Below are 21,904 nucleotides of genomic sequence, written 5' to 3'. Positions count from 1 at the left end.
CAGAGGACTGTGGGAGAATAGAAGCCAGGGCGGGAGGGAGACTTGAGTTTGGTAGGTTCCTATTATGTCTCTGGTCTCAGAAGATCTACCCAACAATCCACCTAGAGACATCATCATCCCATATGTCAGTTGACAGAGATTCTCTGGGATATAACATAATAAAGGTGGTGAAGTGACCATGAGCATGTGACTTGGGTAAACATATATGTCACCTTCCTTGAAGGGGCAGGCGTTGAAGATGAGTTCTAGCCTTCACATTCCAAATACTGCCCGTGATGTACATTTTTTAGGGGGGGGGAATGCTAATTTCAGAACTTGGACTAGAATCAACTGGCACTGAGGTCTTTGTGGTCATTGTGCTCCCTCTCTCTCAAGGTTAATTCTTGATACAAGGTTAAATTCTATCACTGTACCAACTCCCTACTTTTGAGACACTGCCTAGGCATGGGGGTACAGGACTGAACAAAGTGAACCAAAGCTTCTACTCTGCCATGACCTTCCCCCCCCCCCCTCAACACTTAAATTCTTGCTTTTAGCTTCATTCTCGGCAGCCCAAAACCGCCAGGCTCAAACCCTAGCTCTGAAGATTTCAGGTTCATTACACTGCTAACTCACTGGCTGGCTTTCTTGTTTATGGGCTTGCAGTCATCACCCCATTTGATTAGGGCCATTGTACAGTTAGACAGAGATGGCACATGGGAGCGTCAGCCTCCTGCTGTCACACAGTGCCTACTCTTTCAGCATTCAGCCTTTATGCGGATCTGGGCTAGGGATGGTCCATTATTTTTCCCTCAGGCTTTTGTGCTTAGTGGTAAATAAGTTGTGTTACTCTAAGACTATTGACACGCCTCATCCTCTCCTATAGCAAACCAATACAAGGGCTGATCCTCAGTTGAGGCTTCTTTGCCTCTTAGGTGGTCGTTAAGGCTACTGAGCACCCCTCATCCAAAAATGATTCAGCCAATTTTTGTGCTTAGGGCTTGGGACCGTCTCAGATCTGGGATATTCATATCCACGTAATGAGTTACTTCAGGGAAGGGACTCCTGTGTCAATGCAAACTGCGTTCACATTTTACATGTATCTAATAAATAGCATAAGGGGATTTTAGATCAAACAAAGTTGTATTGAATAGAAGTTTCTACTCGTGGCTTCAGGTTGATACCAATAATGTCTTGAGAGCACACGCTTGTAGTTCCAGCAGTTGGGACGTGGAGGCTAGCAGGGATCAGGAGTTCAAGGCCAACCTCATCTGCATATTGAGTTGGAGGTTAGCTTGGACTACATGAGACCCTGTCACAAAACAAAGCAAAACAAAAAGTTTTGGGTTTTTGTAGCTTTTTTTTTTTTTTTTGATTTTACATTTTGTGATTAGAGGGACTTAATCTCCACGTGGAATCCCTTTGTGTTGGCATTTCCCTGAATCCCTCTTTCTCCGGTGCTCATGGGGCTGCCTCTTATTTGTCTTGTTCCCCACTCTTCTCCTTCCCATAGGCTATGGACACGCTGCTCCTGGAACTGACGCTGGAAAGGCCTTCTGTATGTTCTATGCTGTGCTTGGCATCCCTCTGACGCTGGTCATGTTCCAGAGCCTGGGCGAGCGCATGAACACCTTCGTGCGTTACCTGCTGAAGCGTATCAAGAAGTGCTGTGGCATGCGCAACACTGATGTTTCTATGGAGAACATGGTGACCATCGGCTTCTTTTCCTGCATGGGCACGCTGTGCCTCGGGGCAGCTGCCTTCTCCCAATGTGAGGAGTGGAGCTTCTTCCACGCCTACTACTACTGCTTCATTACACTGACTACTATAGGATTTGGTGACTTTGTGGCCCTGCAGTCCAAGGGTGCACTGCAGAGGAAGCCATTCTATGTGGCCTTCAGCTTCATGTACATCCTGGTGGGTCTGACCGTCATCGGTGCTTTTCTCAATCTTGTGGTCCTGCGCTTTCTGACCATGAATACCGACGAGGAGCTTCTGGAGGGAGAAGTTGCGGAGATCCTTGCTGGAAATCCGAACAGAGTGATTATTCGTGTGCCAAACAGGCGCAGGCGACAGCTATCCATGTCCTTCTGGAGGAAATACGGCAGGACCCTGTGCTATCTCTGCTTTCCCCACACTGCCGGCTTCCAGGATGATGACGACGACGATGCTGCTGCTGTTGCTGTTGCTGCTGCTGCTGCTGCTGCTGCTCCTCCTCCTCCTCCTGCTGCTGCTGCTGCTCCTGTTGCTGCTCCCTGTGTTCGTGGCAACATCAGGAATGTCCGGGCTACTGTCCACTCTGTTTCCTGCAGGGTTGAAGAGATCCCTCCAAACCTACTGGCCAACAGCTTTCTCCGGCCCCCATTCATCATGGTTCCTGGGATGCACACCTGCGGGGAGAACCACAGGCTGACCCTCCGTCGCAAGTCCATCTAAGTGTGGGGAGGGAAGTAGACGAAGAGTCATTTGTCATGCGGATGTAAGTTTCATTGTCCCAACTCCTCTTTCCCTCCTTATTTATTATTACTCTCTCTCTTTTTTTTTGTGATTACTGTCATCATCATTCCTTTCTTTCTTCCCTCCTTTCCTGGTTTCATTTCTTTCCTGCCTTTCCAGCCAGGCAGAGCTGTCCAAAGGGAAAATAGAGGCCCATCCTCTCTGAAACTCTCACCTGAGCATGAAGCATGGATTCCTTCCTTTCTCCCCAGCAGAGTTATGCCTTACATTTCTCCCCACCCTGCCTCCTCTCTCTGGGGTGGCTTTCCTAGGACAGGTGTGAGAACAAGAGCACCAAGACAGAGCTGAGAGGATGCCCATCCCGAAGCCTTTGACTGCCTACCCGTAGTGATGTCTCTGACCTAACTCCTCTCTTCTTCCCCAAGGACTGGGTGGCTGTGCGTATGCATGTGCAACATGAGTGTGTGTGCTTCTGTGTGCAGGTGTGTTGTGCGACAAGGTGGAAAGTATCAGGTACTCACTCCCCCTTTTCATTAGCAGTCTCCTTGAGGCTGCTTTCAAACAAACTAAACCTTGCAAGGTTGGATTTATTACCTTGCCAAATTGAGCACATCCCATAAGGCACTTTTGACCCAAGATGGATCATATGGCCATAGTTTCAAACAGCTAGCTTCTGAATCTCACTCACTTCTTTTCAGGGTGTAGGTAGGCAAGAGCACAGGGATCAGGTTAACCTGCCAGTTTAAAATTAAATATTAAGAAGTGTGCACTTTGTGGAACTGGTATGCATCACTGACACAAGAAAGCAAAAGTGTCAAAGGAATAGTCAGGAGCCACTAGTGTCGACTTACTCAAGACATTTTTAATTTCAGTATTTCTAGTTCCAACAGTTTTTCCCCTGCATCTGGAGTTGTCAGGGTAGGAATAGGAAAATTGTTGGGACCCAAGAGTATCTATTTTATTATTTTCCTCTTTCTAACGATGATGACTATGACGATGATGACTCCGAAGAGCCTCTACCTGCATGGATAAGAGTCCTAGTTTTGGAATGCTTGGATGAGAATGGGTATCAGAATGATGATGTGGTTTCTTTTCCTAACAAGAAAGTGACAGGGCAGTCCTTGTTAAAAAAAATATATATAGAGAGAGATATATATTTCAGGAAACAGTGTCTCTAAAATGCGCTTGATCTGTAAATAGGGAGAAGTTCATGTTGGTCTCAGGAAGAGTTTTAGAGGCTGTATCTTGGCCTACTGAGAACTTGTGAATCTCAGGGGATGCTTTTGTCTAGGTAGTGGAGAAATTCCTCCCCACTCTCAATAAAGGATGACCCCCTTAGGGGACAGTTGAGGCTAGAGAATATGGCACATCCTCTGTAGGCCCTTTCAATTGCAGGAGTCCAAGGGCAGCTTGGCCTCCACATTCACTGAGGGACTCTAATTTCTCTCATCGCCATCCCTGCCATCTCTAAAAGTCACTCATCCACTCATCCTCCCACTCCTTCTTCGTATACTGGAAGTTCCTGGCTTTTTGGATGGAAATGGGCTTTGGCTACACTACGCACGCACAAGGAACGCACTTACTGGTCTTCAGGATTTCTTAAAGGACACAGCATCCAAATGCCACCAGTCCCAAGCATGTGTGCCACTGGGCTGAAACCAGGAGCATCCAGGACTCCTCTGGAAAGTCAATGCATGCACTTAATGCTACACCCTATGTTGAAATATCCCCTTCGTCTAGGACACGGGACCTTCAAAAGGAGTCTGTGAACCTTAGACTCTCTTGGCCAAAGTTGACATATTCAAACTTCGAGGTCTTTATCAGTTCGCTTGTCTGAGATGTTGTTGTATGGAATTGCCCTGCACAGGGCTCTCAAGTCTGTCCAGAGAATAGAAGCAAATCACTCTTCTTGAATGTTTTTGCTCTGCAAAGAGATTGTTGGCTCTTTCGGGTCACAGACGTGACAATCCTGATGCCTATATGCAGAGTAATTTACACCTCAGAGGAGGCTTCCTGGAACACATGTAGGAAATCCCCCCTGAAACTGTTGTAAGATTTGCCCTCAAATGATGGTGGGTTATGTGTGATCATGGCGCTGAGGCACTGAGAGAACCAAGGAGATCCACTCTCAGTCCCTACCAAGAAGGGTCCAGAAGGTGGACTCCCTGACACAAAGGTGTCTGGACTCAGCCCTCCAGTGGAGGAGGCACCTTGCTCTGTGTCTCCACAGGGCCAAGCATTAGGCCCAGGAGTTAAATCAGAGGGACATAGGCTCAGTCTATCTTCAGAGGTGGCTTCTCACTCATGTGTTTGTGCAGAGTGGTCACACAGTGACCATTGTGCAGGAAGTATGTAATGACAGGGAGACCCCTCTTCCCAGCAAAGTATAGACAACACCTATATTCTCACAGAGCTGATAACCCTTTCTGTAAGGTAAAGGGCTGTAGAGTGAATTCTCTCTCCTCCTCTCGATAACCACTGATGGAAGTAACTGAAGTAACTTGTACTTGGTCATCATTCTTGTAACCCTCCCATGCCTTTGGCTATTTATTGCCAGTTCAGTATTGGAAGGAGAGGCACCCAGTTGACTCTTCCAAGCTTAACATAATAGCACCAAGGGAGGGAATGAATTTTGGCTTATCTCCTTGGGAGTGGTTCTTCTCCAATGGCCCATTTGTTCCTTAGCATGGGACCTGGTGAGACTGTTCTCTGAGTACATCTGGTGATGTGCTCCCTTTGGGTGAGGGCAGGGAGAAGTCAAGTTCTGAATGATTCTCTTCTTTACAGGATGGGAGTGGGCCATTTCTATGAAGAGCTTGCCAGTAAAGGCCAAGGGCCTCCGTGCAATGGGAGCTCCACTGACTCCCTCATTTTCAGAAGAGGAGACAGATTCGGAAGTGTCAGCATATATGAAGTTACGTGCCTAGAATATAGGTCTTTACCCTTCCTTTTGCTGTTGTCCTAGCTGCTCTGTCACTGTTATGTACAGCATTCCAAAGATCCCCTATTGCTGGTCTTTATTGTGTCTCTGGCCAAGGCCTCTCTCCCTGTCTCATGCACTTGGTAACTTCTTTCAGCCAAGTGGTTGTTGTACCTTTCCCTCCAGTTAACCAAACCCCTTCAACAGACCTCATGTCAGGTTGTTTTTTCATAAGGGATTCAGCTTCAGGAACTGGAGGCTGGCTTGCTGTCCAGTGCCTGGAAGTCAATTTGCCTTGTATATACCTAATAAGATATCTGACTCACTTGAACTCTTCACTAAGTGATCTCCATCTTTACTTCATCAAGGACAGGAAGAAGTAGGCAATGGTATGAAGTAACCCAGAGCTCTGGGATTGCTTGATTTCTAGTGTTCATCCCATTTTGACCCTTCAAGGTACCCATCACAGGAAGAAGGTGCTGTCTCACCCATTAGCCTGTTAGACTTTGAACATCAGAGGGAAATTTCCCCTCTGGGTTTTGCGATCCTCTCTGAGCCCCCAAACTGCAACCAGCTCTGTTCTTTCTGGTTGCCCCACTTAGTCTGAGGCTATGGCAACAGCCTCTAAGACCAGAAATCCCATGATCCAAATGCAATCTGTCACTCTCTTGTTGAGGCTGTGGGAGCCCATGGTGAGTGATTGACTGATGGGGTGCCAGCAGCATTCAGCAGGGCCATAGCAGATGGGAGCACCTTATGTCCTCTATGCATCTGATCGAGAAGACATCTGGAGAGCAGATAAGCTGAAACAGGTCATTTTTTTAAAAATCAATTTTATCCAGATACGAAAGCTGCACAGACCTTGAATCCCAGTGCCATCCCGTCGCAGCTGGAATCTAGAAAGGTCGGGGTTTCTCAGAAATCTTCCTTGTCTGTGCGCTTTGAGAGAAAGAAAGATCAGGAAATGATCACCTATCACGGAGGCTCCTGGCTGCACTTTCATATAGTCTAAAATGATAAGCCCTAAGTCAGAGACTCATTCGAGAGTGCCTGCGGAGGTGTGAGATCTGAGATGCGCGCTGGGGTGTGGCCACACTACCAGCTCTAAGCTTGCCAGAATCTGTGAACTGTAGCTTAGTTCGGAAAGTGGTAGTGGTGTGACTTTATGTAAGATGCATTTTCCTCCAGAGTCAAGGTCTTTTCAGGACCTGGAAGGCATCCTAGATGAGAAAAGAGGAGGAGGGCAGGGACTGGTTCTTCTGTCTTGCCTCACTGGGCTCTTGGAAGTCATTTCACTCCTTGGGCCTCTGTAGCTTTCTCTTGAACTTGATGGTACAGTTTAGGGACATTTTATACAAGATGAGCTTGGCTCACCAAGGATCTTTGGCTTTGGCTTGGATGATCTGGTCACATTTGAAGGTTGAGCACCCCAAAAAAAAAAGCTAGCCAAAATTGTGGCAGGAGACGGAAGCTGGAAAGATGAAGAGACACATGTGCTGGCATACAGCATTGGTCACTATGTGGACCATGGTGCAATGCATCATGGGTTCCCTGAATCTTGGGCTTAGGTTGACTTTCTGTGGTCCCATCTTGACCACATTTTGCTAGAGGTTGCTGCTTCAGGAAAACAAAAGACTATGATCCTGACTCCTCTGACACCAACTTTGGAAAAAAAAAATCCAAGGATGGCAGAAAAGTTCACAGAACAGCACCATGGGTTTTCCTATACCTCTCACCCAGAGCCCCAGCCTCAGTAACCCCCTCAACACTGAGATAGTTGAAAGAGGAGCTGTCATGGTGTCTACAGCTTTTAGGTGGTTCAGCCAAAGATAACATTGTATATCTCCCATCAAAAGTGCATTCTCTTACATAGTACTGCCGTTGTTACACCTAAGAAACTTAGCATAAGAATATTTAATATAATAATATAATCTGTATAAAGAATTCCCCAAGTGTCCCAAAAAATGTCCTACTGAGCTTGTTTGTGAATCTAAGACGCCATCCAAGATCACACCCCACACCTGCTTGTCTTGTTGTTCCTCAGCCCCCGCCCCCTATTGAGGGCATCTCCCTCACTGTGTTTGTGTCTCTTGATAATTGATATTTTTGAGGACCCCATGCCCGTAGTCTTGTAGAATGCCCAAGATCTGCTGTCGTCTGCTTGTTCCTTCGGGTTGAGAAACTGTTGACAAGAAAATGATGTAGTTGATGTTGTTTAGCCCTGATTTATGCATTTGATGTTTGTCTCTCTGGGGACCTCTGTGGTTACTGCTTTTGATGTGAATAAATAAGTCATATTAAATGTTGTTTTCCTCTGTTAGGGGACCTAACTGCATCTTCAAGAGAGGCGTCCATGGATGCTGGGTCTCACTGTGAAGCCCAAGCAGGCTTCGGATTTCTGACCTCTCCCGGGGACCTCTTCCACGAGGGGCGAGTGTCAGCACCCTTTCCCCTAAACACCTGTGGGAATGGCCCAGCTATACTTAGACAGACGGCCCAGAGACATGCTCCTCATAGGGTCCCTTGCCTGCAAATCTGCTGGGCCACTTTGGCACCTAGCTGCAACCTCATAAGTGGTGATGACCACCACAGGATCTCTTCATTCATTACCGTAGAAGTGTGACTTGTCATGTCACTGCCCTGTCCACCAAGGGGCTATCATTTGTCATCTCTGTCTTTGAGATGTTTGCTCTGGCATGTTCTAGAGCACGTTCCTTTCCCTTCCAACCCATGACACATACTTGCGATGGCTGTGTCACATTTGCTTGCCCTCCTGGAGGGTCTCCCTGTTGCGCAACAGCAAGGAGATAGAGATGGAATGGCTTGGTCCTTCCTTCAAAGTCTTTTCCTGCCCCTTTTGTCCCCTGTGAAGTTAGCAATGTCCTTCTCTGTGTTCCTCTGTGTTTGCTTCTCATGGGTGAACACACTGAGAAGCAAGTGTCCCATGGGTCAGCCATAGGAGCAGAGAGTTAAGAAACACCCACAGAGGGGAGAGAGGCCCTGAGATCAAGCAGGTCCAAGCATGAGTTATGTGGATGAAGTAGACATGGGGTATTCCAATGCAAATCACTAGAAATAACCCAAGTCCTGGTTTGCATTGCATTGCTTGCTACTCAAATGCACGTGCCTTGGGGTTTGAGTGGGCCATTAGCCATAGGCCCAGGAGTTATCTACAGCAAAGGCACTACATTGTCGGGGGGTGGGTACATTTTCAGACTGTTAGAAGCATGCTGGGATATTTCTCCCTGTAGTAGTTTGGTTTGGTGATGGGAACGTCTCAAGGGAATCATGTAGGGCAATGTTATTTTCTTGAGGGAGGGAGGGTGGCTGCGGGGGGTGGTGGAGTGGAGGGTCATGCACAACACAAGACGCTGCACCTCGGGGCCCTGGGAGAGACAAGAATGCCTACTTCTTGCTCCCTCTCCCAACCTCACAGCAGCACAGTATAGCAAGAGCTGCCTGGGGCTGGCATTTTACACACCCGTGACCAACCTGTCACTCACAGGTGGGCGGTGGATCTATCCCTCTATGTCCACATCTGTTTTCACACTCTTACACTGAAGGTTCTACATAGTTCCCACTGCACAGGGTGCCTGTGGGAACTAGATGTGAATGTTTACCGAGCACCTGCTTTGCTCCTGGGAAAGCATATGCACTTGGCCCAGCTCAGGGCCTCCCTTTCGCATCAACCGGTTGTTGCTTTGTGGCAGCTCAAATCGTAACTGCAACTCCAGACTCATTTTCTGGCGCAGCACTGTACAGATGAAACACCAAGTCATGTTTTGTACATGTGTGCTCTGCTGCAGGCAGGGATGTGGGCGGTGGGCAGGAGGGCAGCCAGAGCACTTCTGTTCAGCAGGTGGCTGACAAGGTTCAGAAAAAGCTGCAAGACTGGATCTCCAAGCTAGGTGTCAACGGATCTCAGAGGGCTGGTACTGGAGTGGGTGGGTGGGGTGGGATGGGAGCCTCAAACACAGAAAAGGATACAAGGGCATGCCTTAGAGAGAGGAGGGAGGGGTTTAATCTCTGAGGCAACCACATGGGTGGTCCTCACATTGGGGAGGAGGCTTTGCATGGATTCCCAATGGATGGGAGACACTTCCAGGGATGTCCCTGGTGTGAGTGCCGGCTCCTTTTCCTGCATTCACATCAATGCTAAGATGGGAACCACGTGATATTCAAAGCCTATAATTGCCATTATTAACCTTTTAGACATTTGTCTTCAGGCATCATCTTTGTACCAGTGGACCCCAGAGGACATACCCGGGACCAACGGTAGTGAGTTCTCTGGCATGAAGGGTGGCCAGCAGGCCCATGCACATGGCAGAAAGTGGCTTTCACCTGCACAGGACAAAGGGCTTCTTCTGGACCCCTCCGATAACACTGTGTGACCCTGCCAGGTGCCCCTTCCTGAGAGGTAGACCCGAGAATGACTTAGAGCACAGAACTGCTCAGTCCTGTCATCCCGTCCCCGGATGGTTCTGGAAGGATGGGTGTAGAGCCCTATTCTGCAGATGCTGTAACTGACCTAGAAAATGGGGTTGGGAATCTGACCCCAAAGGGTACCTTGGTTTTGTCTGAAATTGTGTGGGGACACAAAGGTGGACAGTGGGAGGGGTGGACTTGGTTTCCCCTCACCTTACCTTCTACATGGTGACAACCAACATGGTGAAGGGCTGTGTTGGGGGGGGTAGCTTAAGGTCTCGGGGAGGTGGGAAAAAAGGAAGAAACTTGAGTATACTTGGTATATTTGGCTTCATAGCGTCCCATTTGCTCTTGAGTCCTGAACTATTTGGAGGCTCCAATCCAGGTCTGGGAAGACTTGGTATCCAGAGAGTGTGCTCAATTTGGTGTGCAAGGTAGGATAAGGGAGAGTTTTATACACTTCAGGTATATCTTTGGCTCTGAAAACGGTGTTGGTTTGCCCCTTGGAGCTTACTAGGCAGTGAGGTAGAGGGGACCCTGGATATCTTCCTAAATGCCATCCCATCCTTCCCTTCCTTCCTTATATACAGTTGGGGCACAGACCCTTAGCAAGTCACTTCTCATCTCCTCTATAGAGGATGTAATGGCCAGACCAGAAGCAAGTATCTCTTGGACACACACTATTACAGAGGAGATGAAAGCCATGCCACTCCATTCTAAATGATTTGCTGGCATTTTGGTGGGAGAGGTCAGAGGAGAGACAAGGTCAAGTCATTTTGAGATGAGCTAAGTTCTTAAGAATGGGCCAATTACTATTTCCTGGGGACTTCTCATTGAAGAACTGGTCTGCTCCCAGTTATTATCCATCCAGTATCTTCTCCCTTATTTCTCTCAAGCAATGGCATGGCAGTGGGTACCCTCCTTCTCCTAAGGAGTCCTTACTTTTCGTCACCTAGAGAGGATTACCTAGTTCCAGACATGAGCTGCAGCTCTGAGGACACTTCTGTGTAGTAGCAGCTGATTCCGACTACTGGTTCCACAGTCTCACAGATTCAGCTACTTGAGAGCTCTGTGATGGAAGGTTCTCTCTGACCCCAAGATGCTGTGAGTTCAGTTAGGCTTCATGTTTCTAGGATATGTAAGTTCTTGTTGCAGATTTAGGAAGCAAAGACAGGAACTAGAGCATGACTTGATACGCATTTTCATTTTTTTTTCCAAGCTGGGACTTTAGAAGTTGGGTAGAAAAATAAAAATTAAATGAAATGGGCAAAATGCAATGAGTGGGGACCCAGTGAGGCAGAACCCACAATTAACAAGATTTCTCTATAATTTGATGGCTCCTCAGAGAAGAGCATATTCCAGAAAAGGGCTAATTATACATGTGTTTATTCAGGCCACAAATAGCATCTTGACAGCTGGTTTTGGGTTGGGAAGGCCCGGCAGAGGTCATCTCAGCCCATCTTCTGCCTTATCAGAAACCTCAACCAAATGAACACTGCGCTGAGGGCAGACACTGTGAATCCCGCTGGGCAAAGTTTGCATAGGAGTCAGGTCAGTCCCACTAGTAGAAATCTAAGGTACTTGGTTATTTTCCCATATGCTGATAGAAAGGTTTACAACCACACACAGAAGACAAGGAACAAAGGATGTCAAAGACGATGAACTGAATTTTTCCCAGACAGTTGATAAACAGGAAAGAAGCTTTTTAGCCTGTTTTTAGCAGGTCAAGAAATGGTAGAACATTCCCTCATAGCTGTATAGTCTTAACCTCAGCCCAGTGTGTATCTGTGTACCTCACGACGACAAAACCAGCCAAAAAGCAAAAAGCAAACCGCCTGTCATTTGTGACTCCAGGCATAGACACGAAATTTGAATTAGTGTCAAACGCATCTCTGTCAAAGTAACTGGCATGTACTCACAGGGTTCATTGGGGGGGTATGTGTGGGGTGGGGAGGTAGGGACAAGGGGTATGGACCCTCATGTAATTGTGTGTATGTGTGTGTGTGTGTGTGTGTGTGTGTGTGTGTGTGTGTGTGTGTGAGAGAGAGAGAGAGAGAGAGAGAGAGAGAGAGAGAGAGAGAGAGAGAGAGAGAGAGAGAGAGAGAATGTGTGTGTGTATACATAAACATATTCACTAAGTATCTATAGATCTATGTATTTTGTTTCTTTTGTTCTTTTGTGGATCTGCATTATTGGGTATTTTTGTGTGGTACGGTATAGTGTGAATACCTGGGTTTGGGTCTAAAGATGAAGCTGCCAAAGGCTGGCTAGAATGCCTTCGTGGGGTTGGGGGTAGTGAAAACCTAGAGATTTCTACAGGAAATGGGGTTGAAGTACTCCTTGGCCACTGTCACATTCCAGGAGGGTAGCATACTGTATTCTGAGCCCTGGTGGGAATCTACCTTTTTATCCTAGGGTTGGTAGGTGTATTTACATGACAGGTCCAACACAGACACCAGGCCTTTGGCGGAACCCTGCACCAGAAGAGGCATCACCAGCGATCCCTGCCCAACTACAGAGTCACCTGTGCTCCTGTCTATGTCCTGTGTTCATCCTCTCTGCCTTCACAAATGGCCTTAGAACACAACAACCATCAAGAGAACATCAGATGTATTTATTATGTAGCTTACCTTTAAAAAAAAAAAAGCAGGGACTGCATCTCTTCTGTTTTTTTTTCTTTTTGTAACAAATGCGGTAAACATGCTGTATATATTTTACATGTCTTTACAGGAAAATCACCTGCTGTTGTAAAGTTGAAAACTATTGCACTTTTTTATTTTTATTTTTTAAATTAAAGTCTCTGGCATGTTTGAGATGTGTTCTAGTCTTTCTTGAGCAGCTGATCAGAGGTGGGCACCCTGATAGTAAAACACCCATACTGTCCTTTCCTCCATTGCACGGAGCCTGCAAAGACTCTTGTGTTTACATGCTGGAGTCTAAGCAGTCATTTTTCCTCCACTCATTGGCAGACACCTGGACTGCTAAGAACCCAGGGTCTTGGGCCTTGCAGGTACACTGGGGTTGTGGACTGAGAGCCCAGCCAGCTCACTTCTGTCTTTGTTCCTTTCATCCATACCTTCCTAAAGACTCCACTTGGTACTATCAATGGCCATTGCCACATTTCTACCTGGTTTCCAATCAGCACTTCAAACCTTGTTTTGCACACAAATGAATTCTTGCTCTATACACACAGTCATCAAAGGCAACTTCCCCCTGGCTCCTATAAATGAACTTGAGGATTCTTGGTTCATCTTTCCCATTCCAAATCTGACCTCATTTCTGTCCACCACCGTGATCGCCCATAGTGACTGGAGCAACAGAAATCCTTGCACCCTATTCTTCCACCATATTGTTTCTAGGGTAACAGGCAAGGCATCTTCTTGAGTCTGTAAGGGTCAAGGCTATTGAGCTTTATATTTTCACCAGGGCTGTGATGGTTTAAGGCAAGTCAGAGAATTATATCTAGCAAATGATATTCCCAGTTATAGCCACCACTCACTTGGGGGATGTTTCTGAAGAGGGGAGAGCAGTTTTCTATACTATAGGATTTGAAAGACTAAGGTGACAAGGTTGCTCTGGGATTCACAACAGCATGCCACTGCTATGTGGCATCTGAACTTCCATTTTCCTTGTGTACAAATGGCAATTTCATAATAAAAAAATAAGGAGGGGGGATACAGCAAAATGGTGATCTAAATACAACCCCCAAAATAACTACATCGAATAATACAGGAGATGAATAATTAGTACAAAGGTTTGTAGAGAGGAAGCTGGGGTGAAGCTGCAGAGGACCTCTGTCAGGGTGATTAGCCTCGTGGTCATAGGCAGCCATGATGTGGCCTTAAAGAAAGAGCTAGATCCATCTGCTCCCTTCAGTTTACGGACAATTAGAAGTGATACATCATGTTTAACATTGCAAGGAAAGAGGACATGCTTCAGTTTCTTTCAGTTGTGGGAAGGTGAAACCTTAGCTCCTTAAGAGCCTTAATGTCATACCACATTTTCTTATCAGCTGTGTTCTGGGAAAGAGGCTACAGGGACCATAGAGATTACACACACACACACACACACACACACACACACACACACACACACACACACTTGTATATAGTCAGTAATCTCACAAATAGGTCCCAATGGGCATATGGACAAGGACCTCGTGCCAGGGTGTGGGGTCGGTACTTTACATGTGAAGATGTTGCTCCCTACAGAGCTTTTCCACGGACTGCCCTGTAAGCCGCACATCTCAGCCCCCACCACAATGAAAGATGCACATGTATCTGAAAGGCCACACATACCACTATGTTCCAGGTCCCTTTCCACCAGTGTATAGGATTTCCCAGAGTTCACTGTCAAGAAGAAGCTGAGATTTCTCAGCTCAAAGCTTTAGACATATTTGACAGATGAATCTATTCTTCACAGACCAGTTTGTTCCTGGGGAGGGGTAGGGAGCAGCACTTCCTGATCTCCTGGGTGGGGACAGTCACATGACTCATCCTGGCCAATGAGCCATGAGTGAAGTGACTTGACCATGCCCTTGAAAGAGTATTAAGTAGTAGCAGCACAAAACATTCCAGAACTTTCCTTCATTACACAAACAAGAAGGTTTTAAGATAGAGGCTGCTAAGCCCAGGTCCTAAAGCAAGGTGACCTTGCCATCGAAGAAGGTCACGCACAGCAAGAGAACATGATGTTTTTAAACCACTGTGCCTTTGGGAGCTTGGAGGGACACAGTGAACTGTGTTTGTTCCTGAGCATGTGGCTTGCTCAGGAGTTTAATAATAAGCTTGTGGCTGCTTTACAACATCTCTGGATGAAGTAGGGGTCTGCACAGAGAGGTCTCCACATGAGGAAGTCCTAGAGCTGGTTATTAGCCTAGTTGAACACTGCCCTGGAGTATTTTAGACCTCTTCTCTAGTGCAATCCTTTACACACACACATCCTTTCCCATTTTAAATGTGACCCTTACTTCCAAGTTTCTATATGCTCTCCTGACAACAGAACAGCACATCGTGTCAAGGTACTCATGTTGTATAGCAAGCGTTTTACCCATGGAGTCATCTTTCCCAGACTCTAGATTACTTCTTATGGAACGTTTGCTCTTCTATTTGTCAAGAGCAGCTATGAACATTCTGGAGCCTGTTTCTGGGTTACAGGGCTGTGAGATCACTCTATCAGTGGGAGAAGATTCTGTGAAGATCAATATGCACATCACTGGTTGTTCTCTAGAGCCCAGCCCACGTTGTATAGGATTCATTTTGTCATCACGGCATCTTCAATTCTCTGAAGCCCAGAGGCATAGCTGCTCATTCAGGATGTCCCCTCTGGGTGGGTAAAACCTTGGGGACAGGAAGCAGAAAGCAACATGTACTCTAGCCTTGACCAACATTGAGTGATTCAATAGCCCAGAGGCCAAGCCTCCAGGGGACCATGCCCATTGGTCTGATCTTTCACTTTAGATTTCTGTGATTAATAATCTTTGGATATCATTTCCAAACTCCTATGGAGAACTAGACTGGTCAGTATTAGTTTGTGTTTCTACGCATGTGACTGATGCCCAGGATAGCCCTTGGCATAAGGAAAGAAATTGTGCTTGGTAAATATGGTTTCTGGTGAGCAGATGGTACCTGTGGAAGACAGATTTTTTTCTGTAGAGACAGCCTTGGGTCATAGGAACTTTACTTGGTGAATGTGTATCCTATTTCAAATCCTTGGCACTACCTTGGTCCAGGTTACCCAGGCAAGATACCTAGGTCTGGATGCCTGCTGCAGCTCTTTGTTGCAGAGTAGATCAGTTGGAAAATATAATATGGGGCCATTAAGAGCAGAACCAAGTAAGTGACCCTGGTGTTGATCAAATGCTAAGCCCCACATAGTTCAGAACATTAACCAATACAAATCAGATTAGACTCAATGGCAAGCTTAGCACGTGCCCTGTCCTTTTTACAGAGGACCTTATACTTACTGAGTATCAACCAAGATAGGCTCATTCTTTGTCATATTTTAAAAATCAACTTGAGAAGTAGTTATTAAAAGTCCATTATTTGCTGGACATATAAGAGAATATGGAAAGCAAAATTCTGCACTAAGGATAGACCCCAGTGCCATTGTTGCACACTTGCCTGGGCTTGAATGAAGAGGCCAGGGCTGCTGAGAGAAGATGCGTTTTTCTGTTTCATTGGCTAATACAGCAATCCTAACCTCAGCACGTGCATTGAGGTCACATCAAGGACTGAAGACGCAGTAACTTCCTCTTGGATTAATTTGTCCAAAAGTGAGCCCAACTTTGAATTCTTTACTTTCATCTGTCTGCTGTTTGTTGTTGCAACCCTGCCTGGAGTCATGAGAATAAAACTGCCCATAATTCTCCTGTTAGAATGAAGTCCCCCTGGACTGATGAGTTTATATAAAGTGCCATCTCTCTGCAGAGATAGAAATGGCACTTTAATCCTGTGCAAACCTGATTAAGGCGGAAACCCAGAGGTCAGACAATAAAGGAGATGAATCTGACTAAAACATCTAAAACTTTGGGCAGACATAAGCAGTACAGTTAAAAGATAAATATTAGTCAAAGGACAAACATCCTTAGGGTACAGATATAACGGGCGGGACACTTACAGGACGAAGCAGAAGGTGAGCGTTAGCTTCTTTATTGTCAGATGCAGGGACTTTCCTGCTCTACTCAAAGGCCCCAGGCTTACTAAAATCTGACCCATTCTGTTAATTTTAAAAGTTAAAAAGGAAGCTGGGTGGTGGTGGCGCTTGCCTTTCATCCAGACATCAATTGCTGGCCTCTGTACACATGCAAAATGTGAACAAACCACACGTAAACATATGAAAATGGATGAAGAATTCAAAGATCCTAAAGGGGTTTAGAGAAGAAAAATAGCCTGAGAGCTGCTGTTTCAAGATAAAAATCACTCTTTACTGAGAACAAGCATATCTTCAGCCCGTGCCTGTGTGCTGGGCCATTGAGATTATCCCCCAGTACCCCGGCCCCCATCTCCAGGCTTGGATGAGGAAGCCCATGTGTCCCTTACACACTCAAAGTTTCAAAAATGATTTTATATACTACAGAAAGAGTGTATCGTTGAGTGTCTTAAGAAACAGAACCCTGAAGGGCAGTGGAAGTGCACACCTTTAGTCTGACACTTGGAAGGCAGAGGCAGGCAGATCCCTTTGAGTTCCAGGACAGCCTGGTCTACAGAGTGAGTTCCAGGATAGCCGAGGCTACACAGAGAAACCCTGTCTTGGAAAACAAATGAAAAAAACCAAATAGTAGCAAAGTCCCAAGTTAAACTTTAAGCTAAGTCATGTTGGGTTTGAGTATTTCTGTTTTGCTTAGAAATAATGCAGACATCCCAATAACTCTTCATTATTTTACTCATTTTAGTTTCAGGTAACTGAAGAGCTTGGAACTTACCATCAAACTGACAAGCTACAAGATAATGGCAACAATGCAATTTCATCATTGTAATGGTTCCCCCCTCCCACAGATTGTAGCCAGGGATGGTGGCCTAAGCCATAATCCCAACACTTGGGAGTTAGGAACAAGAGGATCACAAGTTCAGGATCATCCTTGACTATAGAATGAGTTTGGGCTAGCCTGAGCTATGTGAAAACATCTTTAACTAACCACCCAAGCAAGGACAACACTGATTTAAGTTTTCCATAAACATAGCGATATCAGTTCTTTGGTAAATAGATCTGTATTTGTTTAAGAACAACATGTTCCAGGTAGAATAAAAATATACTTTAATTATACCAGATACTGATAAATCAGAATATAAAGTTTATTCTTACTAAGATACAAAGTTTCAATGGGTAGTATTTATCTAAATGTATGTAAGCCTATTTAAATTAAAAAGATTTGGAATATTTTGGAATATAACTCAAAGAGTTACTGTTTTAAGTGTAAAGTGTATATTAGTATTTTGTTGTATCCATAGAGTGGCATAAAAATGGCCACAATCTAATTTCGTAACATTCTGTCACCTTAAGGAAACCCCCATAGCCACTCACAACAGCCCTGGCCATGCCCTAGTCTCCTTTTATTTTATTTTTATGTGTATGGGTATTTTGCTTGCATGCTTACTTATGCACCATGCACATACAGTACCTTCAGAAGCCACAGGAAGCTGTCTGATGCCCTGGAACTGGAGTTGCCGGTGGGTATGAGTCATCGTGTGAGGGCTGGGAAACCAAGCAAGCAAGCAAACCTTCGGAAAAGCTGCCAGTACTCTTAACTGCTGGCCCATCTTTCTAGGGACAAGATTCCATTAAGGTTCATCTGTGCACTTGCACTGGTATGATGGCTTCCTTCCTTTTTGACAGCACTTCCCTGCGTATGCATTTAGCATCTCTATTCTTTAGGGGATGAATACTTGGGCCACTTCCCCTTGGTAGTTATTATGAACAAAGCCACCATGAACACCAGTGTAGAGGGTGCATACAAATGCTCTTTGACTTTCTTTTAGGTAATACCCAGGAGAACTTCTGGGTCATAAATTACTCAGATTAAGATTGTGAGAAGAAGCTAATCTCCCTCCCAACATGGCTCACCTGCCATTTCACATTCTCCCCTTATCACTTGCATCAGCTACTGGCAGAAGTCCTGTTACCTCCTTAACCTGCATGTCTCTGATAGCTGGTTTTGATCATCTTTTGGTGTGTTTATTGGCCATGTGGACGATGTGGACAACAGCTGGAAGAGGTGTCTAGGTTCTTGGCCTATTTTTAATTGGCTTGTCTCTTCATTGCTGAGTCGTAAGAGGCTTTCAATGACTTGAGGCACGCACTCCTTTGTTGGACATGTGGTTTGCAGGCCTCTCCAAGGCTTCCAGGTGTCTTGTCATTTTCTTTGAGTTGGTCTCTATAGGAATATCTTTTGCACTGAGTACTTTAAGAGTATTACATTTCAATTTTCTGATTTTCCTGGGATGTTCGAGGGATAGTCTATTCATATGAGTGCTTCTTTGTCTCTCTAAGCCAATTAGAAGAGAACTCATTGACTTCAAGAGGCACTGTAATCTAATTTATTAATCCCATCTGGACATAGAACATTGCCCACTTACATAATCAGAGCTAAAGCATTTTCTGAATTTCAGTCATGGCTGTGGATAGGAAGAAAGCAAAGGCTTTAGTTTACAATGTCAGCCACGATTCAAGGGCAAACAGAAATCCCCAGTGGTCCACACAGCAGAGAACTGTTCACTATCCTGGCTGGCACAAACTTACTAAAAAAATCCAAAGCAGATGCCAAGAAAGACTATGAAGCAGAATTCTCTACCATCTGTCAGCCAGGTGAGACCTTCACCAACCATCCACCTGTTTGCGACGACTGCCAGTGTTGGCATTCCAGGCACTGATGCCACTAGCAAGAAGTAACTCAAAGACTGAATGCAAATGGCAAATACAAGGTTACTATGCATGAAAATTAAAAGTGTGGTCAGTATTGTGTGAGCTGATAAATGCCTCGATTCAAAGACCCTGCAGGCCTCCAGCCATGGTTTACCTGACTCTTATGCACACATCTCCTAAGCATCACAGATTCTAATGGGCCAGGAACAAAACCCTTGTAAGTTTTCAAAAGGTAGTTTGCAACATAGCTTCCCAAACAGACACAAGAATGACTGCATAAACTTGGGCCCAGCTTTATTGAGGGATACTTGACAAATAAGAACACACACAACACACGGTTTTATAAACATACATTACCATAATGGAGCTAATTAACACATCCATCATCTCACATACTTAAACCCTGGCCACCTCCAAGCATATGCTATATGTCCAAGCTTATAACACAGTATTAATTAGAATCTCCATGCCAAAGGTTAGCTTTCTGGAACTTATTTATCCTGTATAACTGACTCCTCATCTCTCAGAATCCACTGTTCTACTCTGCTTTGATGAGTTAGAATGTTTTCTTTACACCCAGGTGCATGCTTATGTTTCTAAGATTTTATGTCACTCAGTGCAATGTTCTCTAGGTTCATATCTGTGCTGCTGCAAACAGCAAGGTTTTAAGGTTGAATAACATTTCTGTGTGTATGCATACTCATATAAATAATCACATTAACTAGGGCATTCCAACATATTATAGTAAAAGAATATTATACAGCAATTATAAATGCTACTCACTCTCTTGGAATTATTCAGTATAACAGGATATTCCATCATACTAAAGCAATAAAATGTTAACACAGAATCAACTATTATTTAATACTTTCTGTATACACTAATCAGTTGGACATTTAGGGCTTTTTTTTTCTTATCTTCATTTTCTTTTATAGATATTAAGGGTACAGATCTTTCCCCTCCGTTCAATTTGTCCCTAAGAATTTTGTTCTTCTGGGTGGTATTATAAGTGTTAAATTTCATCTGAATAGTTGGTTAATGCGTTGAAATGCAATACCTTTTTGCATGGTGGTCTTGGATTTTATTTTTAATTTACAGATTGCATTTAAAACATCTAGTGAAACAATTATCATAGTTACATTACTATATCTAGCTTCTTATGAAGAACTTAAAACAAGACACCTGAATCTCTTGGCTCCTGCCAAGTGAACAGTATAATATCATGAAACTTGGTTTCATATGTCATCTTGCCACATCTTAAGAGTCGCCTAGCAGGGAGCTACAAGTGAACTGTTTACACTCGGTTGGTCTATGGGTGCTTCTGTGAAGAATTATCTTGGATGCCTTAATTGATGAGGTAAGACCCACCCCAAATGTAGATGGTGCCTTTTGGTAACAGCCTAGCCTAGATTGAATAAAAAAGGTTATGTAAGAAGAAAAATGATTGACCTTCATTTACGTGTGTTCCCACCAACCACAAGGTCACTTTACCCTGTTGCTGCTGCTGCTGATTCTGTCACTGATGCTAGAACAATCATTTCTGGCCTCCCACTATAGACTGAGGACCAATCATATCCAGGACTTCTCTAGGCCTTCAGTATTAATTATATCCGCCCTGCTGAGGCATCTAGCCTCGTAGACTGAATGATTACTGGGTCTTATCCTTTCAGGTTCAAGATAGCACCTGCTGGACTATTCCAGCAATATTTCATAAGCTGATTAAATCATCCCCCTATAAACATATTTATTAAGTCTACTCTACTCTTCAGCAGTAGACCTTTGGTGAGTCCCTAGGTCTCCACCAGAATATCTCTTTCCATAACGCTGATCACAATCCCCAGACCCTAACACGGGGTCAGTGTTCCTTTAGACTCTAGCAGTGAGTCAGTGGTCTTTCCAAACCTTGCTCAGAATGACAGAATACTAAGATGCCTTGAATTTGAGTTGGTCACTGTGGTGTGGCCACAGAGTTCCAGTGGGGAGAACTCTGAGGTCATCGAGATAGTTGCTCCTTTCTCTTCCTTTTCCAGATCCACTGGACTCAGACTATTGGCAGTCTATCCTTAATGGCTAGCCACTATTTAAAATCTCCGCTAAACTTAATGGATACTAACTTTGCCTGTCTAAAGAACAGATTTTTTTAGCTTCCTTATCTTTGTCAGGCCAAGATATGATACAATTTTAAACTTGGGGACAAATGGCCATTAAAAAAAAACAACAACAGCACGTTGGGCATGGTGGCACATCCTAACACTTGGGAGACACAGGCAGATAATGGTCTGTATAGTGAGTTCCAGGATAGCTAGGCCTACGTAGAGAGAGACCCTGTCTCATCCTCCTGTCCAGAAAAATACAAACACCCAGCTCACCCACTTAAAGACATAAAAGCTATCTGGAGGGTTACTGGTGATGCTAATGTGTCTCACTAGGATACAAAAATATTTCCTCTTTTACTCCAACCTAACTGTGTATGCCTTCAGATGTAACGTGTTTTGCCTGTGCTTATGAATGCTAAGTACTGGAATATGATGTATATGCTTCCCAATTTCAGTCACAGCTCCCCAGGCTTTCATTTAAATATAATTGTTTTATTGAAAATACAAGTGTTTTCAGGATCTTGTAAACAAAGATGAGCTCCATATACATGTACATGTGTACAGCACTGATTGGATGTAGTGGGTTATTAAACAAAGAAAGAAGACATGAAATTGGGAGAGGGTGGGTTGGGGAAAAATCTTGGAAGAGATGGGCAGGGGCAAATAA

The 21,904-nt window shown here is 44.9% G+C and overlaps 1 protein-coding gene across 2 annotated transcripts in view; it reads left to right on the top strand.

Annotated features, from left to right (window-relative positions):
• KCNK9 (potassium two pore domain channel subfamily K member 9) overlaps positions 1–12,594 on the top strand; it is a 41,720-nt gene extending 29,126 nt beyond the window's left edge. The window contains exons 2-3 of one of the 2 annotated variants that reach the window (XM_084749846.1): positions 1,493–2,458; positions 7,678–12,594. In XM_084749846.1, the coding sequence (XP_084605972.1) occupies positions 1,493–2,415 (923 nt within the window). In that variant the 3' untranslated portion in view covers positions 2,416–2,458; positions 7,678–12,594. Of the gene's footprint in view, positions 1–1,492 lie in introns of both variants that reach the window. The other variant, XM_084749845.1, reaches the window with a different exon arrangement.
• Positions 12,595–21,904: the final 9,310 nt, after the last annotated feature.

This window comes from Acomys minous, assembly GCF_964271855.1.
Source record: "Acomys minous genome assembly, chromosome: 12".
Classification (NCBI taxonomy): Eukaryota; Metazoa; Chordata; class Mammalia; order Rodentia; family Muridae; genus Acomys; species Acomys minous.
The sequence above is the reverse complement of the archived record's forward strand: the minus strand, read 5'-3'. Positions and strand labels throughout refer to the sequence as shown.